The sequence below is a fragment of the Centroberyx gerrardi genome, chromosome 11 (genome assembly GCF_048128805.1).
Source record: "Centroberyx gerrardi isolate f3 chromosome 11, fCenGer3.hap1.cur.20231027, whole genome shotgun sequence".
Lineage (NCBI taxonomy): Eukaryota > Metazoa > Chordata > Actinopteri > Beryciformes > Berycidae > Centroberyx > Centroberyx gerrardi.
The window spans coordinates 3,041,377-3,047,376 of record NC_136007.1 but is presented as its reverse complement, the minus strand read 5'-3'; the positions used below and the strand labels follow the sequence as shown (position 1 = coordinate 3,047,376).

The following is a 6,000-nucleotide window of genomic DNA, read 5'->3' as shown; positions in this document are numbered from 1 at the left end:
TCTTTTGAGGCTGCTGTCGGTGGAGAAATTGGCATCTCTGCCTCTTCTACGATGGCAGTATTACCAAAAAACCCTGGCAGTGTTGGTGCCTTGCTTTACACAGGACAGACGACTCCTCAGCTCTCTGGAATACCTTGTGACTGTGTGTGTGTGTGTGTGTGTGTGTGTGTGTGTGTTGTAGGTACATAACGTGGGCAGCGGCATGTGTATGGAGAGTAAGCACTTTGTGTCGGGAAGCCCCATCCGCCTGGAGAGCTGTGTGAAGGGGCGCAGCGAGACGGGCTGGAGCCACGGACAGGTGAGGGAAATGTCTCAGGAGGTTTGTGGTATGATGCAAAATCTGTGTTTTTGTTTATTTTTAAGGGCATCACAAGGGAAGTTCAGGTCAGTCAGTCAGGTAACGCTTAGTGAGATGATGTGCTTCGTCAGATGGCCTCTAGAGGACGTCTTTGACTGTGAGATGCAGTGTTTCCCATACAGAGGCACAAAATCAAGTTGGTCAGTGTATAGAAATTGATCTAAATCGATCTCTGATGGCCGCATCATGTCATGTTTGTCATTTGGAGATGCTCCACAGTCTCCACAGTGTGAAAACAAAAGTGAAACTTAACATTCCATAATTTGCTCCAAACTCTCCTGTGTTAGTAACGGATTTGTAAATAGTAAGTCGTCTTCTGCTGCCCTACAAACTTTGACAGTAGGTAACGTTATTACCTTGTGGTATTTGAGTAACGTTAGTGGAATTAGGTAATTGAACCGTGTCGCAGTGCTTCAGTGCATAGAATTGAACACACACACACACACACCGTGGGTCTGTACAGGATCTGTGCTTGTTTCTAAACAGTTCCTCTTGGGGACGGAGTCAGTGCAGCAGCAGTGCAGCAGAGCATCACTACATCTGTACACACTTGAAAGTGAAAGGGAAACAATCTGTCTGATTCCCCAGTTTCTCAACAAACAACCAGGCAGTCCGCTGAAAAGATGCACATGGCACAGTGATTAGTGATTGCACTGAATATGGGTTTCTGGCGGTGACTTTTGCCACATATAATTACCAAAAACACTTAACAGCTCCAATCTGTAATTACAATTTGACTGAAACACTGTGACATCAGGTGATGTCTCACACATCACCGGCCTGATTTTGAAAAAACTTGGAGGTTTGGTGCATCTTCACACTGTTTCAGCATGTAACATTTCACACAGATTAACCTAAAGGGGGTGCTGTAATTAAAGGGCAAAATCTTTAACTCAAACATGATATTTCATACACCACTGGTGTCTTTTGACCAAATTTAGAGGAATGATGCAATTTGGCACTGTGTTCTGATGGTTAAAAAATTATACTCATGAGTGCGCTATAATTAAAGGGCAAAATGTCTGAATTTGAAAGGCCATAACTGCTACATCACTGGTCCGACTTTGACAAAACTTGGAGGGAGGATGGATTTTCCTGCATTATCGGTGGGGGACGACATGTTTCACTTGTTTACATTGACAATGTTCAGAAAACCTTCACTAACCAGGCCTGAGTTGTGGTTTATGATGAGCTTTCAAAATTGCAGTGAGCTAATTTTCTCGTCCAAGTCAAGCTCTTCAAGAATCTAAGTGAATAAAGCTAAAACTTAACACAGTCTGACGATTTCTGGTTTTGGACTTAAAGCAGTTCAGCCATACTCCAAGCGAAGAAAGCGTCTCTGTGTGTTAATAAGATGATTTGACGTTGGATACAGTTGCGGTGCGTTCCCTGCAGGTGTTTACGTTCGGCTGGAGGGAGGACATCCGGGTGGGCGACCCCATGCACACCAGGAAGGTTTGCTTCGACGCCATCTCCCACAACAGCCCCGTCACCCTGTACGACTGCCACGGCATGAAGGGCAACCAGCTGTGGCGCTACAGGAAGGTACGGGAGGAGGAAGTGGACACACAGGTGTTAGCACCTTAGGGCTAATGGAAGTGTTTACGGCTTCACCCTCTTTTTCAATTAGTCAGATATTCTGGTGTGTCTGTTTTGGTCAACTAAGCAATTTTTTGTTGATTAGTGAATAACATATTTTCAACTTGGTGACCGTCTGTTAAACATTTAATTGAATATAAGGAAATATTCAGGAATTATAAACACACTTCCTCTTTCTCTCTCTCTCACATAAAGCAAAACTAGTGTCAATTCTCAATTGTGTGGGCTGAACTGAAATGGCATTTGGCGTCTGTTTGCAAAGGCGAGTTCAAAATAATACAAGACAGCGACAGAAACTGAATGCATCCAGTTATCAACGTACTAACTCACTAGGTACACTAGGTATATACTCACTATATTTCACTGTAGCTAACAATGCAGCAATAACTTTAGATGTATTTGTGAAATGAAGAGAGATGATGGTATTGGTGTATGACAAGAGTAAGAGTGTATTTCATGTCACGTTGCTGTCTTTTTTAGTATGTTAGAAGTTTGACATCTGTGCAATTAGTGGAAGTGGTTATAGCTGAGTTAATCTGTTTCAGCAGATGTCCGTTAGTGAAAGCAAACTTTTCTTCTCCACTAAAGGTAGACTAAGCTACGTTAGTAGTGTTTAAGGGGCTATATAGTAAGTTAAAGGTACCTGTTTGCTTACCAGCTGGGTTTGCTAATATGATAATGTTGACTAGAAGAGCTAGAGAGAAAAGCACAATCTTTGATAATGTTTCATTAACAGCAGCTTTCAGTTGAGTTTTGACGGTTTGCTAACTCGTCTGCACAGCAGTGTGGCAGATTTTACGCCTTAATGCCCAGATTTGCATTGTCACCATAGCAACTAACCCTTAAAATTCCATAATCGCTATTTTATGCTGTATTAGCCAAATTACCATGGCAAACAGTTGAAGCACAGTTCTATCTATTCAATTTCTATGTTTATTACCATATTTGAGCGAGGACATAACTTCAGTCACGAACTCTCAGCCCTCTTTGTTCAGATTATCAGAGAGAGTTTTCCATACAGATCTGTGCTTATTTAACAAGTTCAAGAACACGATGCTCGCTTTCAAAAGCAGAAATGAAGGGCACTGCAAGATGGTTTACAGCAATTAAATGTTTACATTAAATTAAATGTTTCTCATATTGCTTGCCAGAAGCTGTTTGTTTTGTATCAGTGACTCATGAATACCCTGCAAACATTTAGACGCTGAATAGATGTTGATTCGATGGCCTGCACCAGTGTAACCCGTGTAAATACAGAGCCAGAATGAAAGCACAGACGACTGCAGGCATCAGTAGCTGCTTCCTGCATCGTTTTGTGAAATCAGGAACTAAATATCTTTCTGATATCAGTTCAAAACAGTTTCCAAAGGTGTTTTAATATGGATTTTTACCATGCCATAATATCATATTGTGACATTTTTGAGCTTGTTGATGTTATCGGTGAGTCTGTCTCTATGTGATAACTTTACCTCAGTGACAGGATCATTCAAGAGACAGAATGACAAAAACTCTGTCTGTAACTTTGCAATGAAAAGCCAATTTCTTGCCATGTTTACCTCCTCTTTGTTCTTGCCTTTCTCTGCTTCTTTTAGCCCTGTTGGTGCAGGACTCATATCACCTGCAGACATCCACGCATTTGTGATAATTACAGAGATCGTCAGTGATTTTACTCGTGTGTGAATCTGCCATGTTTCTAATTTGTAAAGTAAAAATTCCAGCGCAAATGATGTGCTGTATTGTGGGGGGAGACAGAGTAATACTAATCCTGTGCGAATGAAACTCTCTTCTTTCTTCTCCTTCTTCTCGATGATTTCTGTCATAAATAATGGAGGCAGTAGTGAAATCTATAGAGGAAATGTTTCAATGCATTTTCGACACAAACTTCAGGTTTTGCTCTGCTAAAATCGGGCCTCATAAAACTGTATCCAGGACATCAGTGATTATAGCGAATTTCATTATCTTATGAGAATGTGTTTCACAAAATTAATTGTACAGGTCCAGGATCAGATATTAGCTGCGGCTCGGGCCAAAAATGTTCTTGAAAGTTCCTAAAATTCCTGTGAAATGAAAAAAATCAGTGGGAAAAAAGTGACGCTGATAATTAGGAGTAGCCTAGCTTTTTTTGCATTTCACCCTGTTTCCCCCCAGTTCACATTTTATTCGTTAAGTTGTCAAATTTTCACACTTGAATGCGACTACTGTCCGTCGAGCACGAAGCCTGAGGCGGTAGAAAATGTGGCACCCAAGCAGCCAGCAGTAGAAGAAAATGCTGACTCCCGCAAACCATTATGTCAACAAAAATAAAACAACCAATACTGTAAAAAAAAAACCTCAAGAGTTGGAGGAAGGAAGATGGACTGGCTGGGGACAGAAAGGGGAAAACAGCCCCATCTTGTTCTGTAAGGCCTGCTGCCAGTTTCCAGCAGTGGGAAAGAAGTGTGGGACGTTTGGTATATTATTATGATAAAACAAATCTTACTGGTACAAATTGAGTGATTGTTTGCCAATATGCACATGCAGGTTTATTATTGCATAGTTCATGAAAATTGTCCAAAAAAAGGACCCAAATGCTCCTAAAAATCAGATCAACGGGAACAAAAAAAGTGAATTTCTTGCCCTTGTACTAGTCCCATGCAAACCGGGCTTCTCTGTCTCTCCCCTCCTCCCTCCTGCAGGACAAGAGCCTGTACCACCCCGTCAGCAACAGCTGCATCGACAGCAGCCCTACAGAGCGCCGCGTCTTCATGAACTCCTGCGACCCCGGCTCTCCCAGCCAGCAGTGGCTGTTCGAGAGGACCAACGCCACGGTGCTGGAGCGCTTCGACCGCGGGAACAACTGAGGCCGCCGCACGGCCCGAGCGACGCTTCTCCTGGAAGAACGAGGTCATTAAACGGTGATCGCCTTTGACTAGGTGAGTCGTACGGTAATTACTCTCGCTCTACCGACCGTTTTGTAGAGAGAGAGAGTTGCTGAATGCTCAGGGTGTCATCGTCCAAGGTTAAGGTTTTCTGGATGGAACTGCTGCCCGAACCGCTTTTTTAATTATGCTGTAAAATGTCTGAAACAAACGGATTTCCTGTCATGAATAGATTAATTACTGCTGAGCACTATTCAGTATTCTTGAGTTTTAGGCACTTGAGATATAAATATGGGTCAAAGATTATACATTAAGTGAGAATATAGGGATGTTGCTTAGTATGGGTACTTTTCCATTTCTTCATCAACAGTATGAATGTAGTAGGTGGGGATGTGTGTGTTTATGCATGCATGTACATCTATATACAGTATATACTGTATGTAACCGGGTGTGTATGTATGTGTGCATGCAGGTACGTAGGTAGTAGAGTTCGACCAGTATGAGTTTTGGGCCGAAACCCCAAGGCTGAATTTTTGAATTGAAGACTTTTCTTCTTGTCAGGGTGGAAAAGCCTCTGAAACAGCATTCAGAGCATCATGGGACACTAAAACTCTCCACTGAAACCCAGACTGATGTAATTCCTTTAGTGTCAGCAGTTCTTTAAAGGCAGAGCGACCCACCACACCTCTTCAATGGTCGAGGAAACTCTGGGACACATTACTGCCTTTAAATGAAGAATTAATTCATATAGAAAAAGCCTTATTGGGCAATTAATTGAAAAAAATAAAACGTACAAAGAAATTAAAATCTCATGTCAGGTTTTACAGGCTGTTGTTACGTAGCTGTGGTCAGGGAGGAACCTCAGCATGATATCTGGTATTTAATATCAGTAAACCCATATATCAGTCTAACCCTAGTAGGTAGGTAAGTAGGTGTGTATTTATGTGTGTGTGTGTGTGTGTGTGTGTGTGTGTGTGTGTGTGTGTGTGTGTATTTGGGCATGAATCTTTTTTCCGTTCGCTGCTGTAAAGTGAATACCTATTCTAATAAAGATGTATTCTATTCTGATCACATAGGAAAATATATTCTGGTTCATTGTATAGCTCTACTATAATAAAACTCTAAACGTTGGAAATATCGCCTTGCATGACGATACTTAGCATTTATTCTAAAGACTTGGTTAAG

General features: G+C 41.7%; 1 protein-coding gene across 2 annotated transcripts in view; it reads left to right on the top strand.

Annotated features, from left to right (window-relative positions):
• The window catches only part of LOC139915640 (polypeptide N-acetylgalactosaminyltransferase 10-like), a 101,753-nt gene extending 96,956 nt beyond the window's left edge, over nt 1–4,797 (top strand). For both annotated transcript variants that reach the window (XM_071904308.2, XM_078286892.1), the window contains 3 exons: nt 182–298; nt 1,754–1,903; nt 4,633–4,797. In XM_071904308.2, the coding sequence (XP_071760409.2) occupies nt 182–298; nt 1,754–1,903; nt 4,633–4,797 (432 nt within the window). The remainder of the gene's footprint in view (nt 1–181; nt 299–1,753; nt 1,904–4,632) is intronic.
• Nucleotides 4,798–6,000: the final 1,203 nt, after the last annotated feature.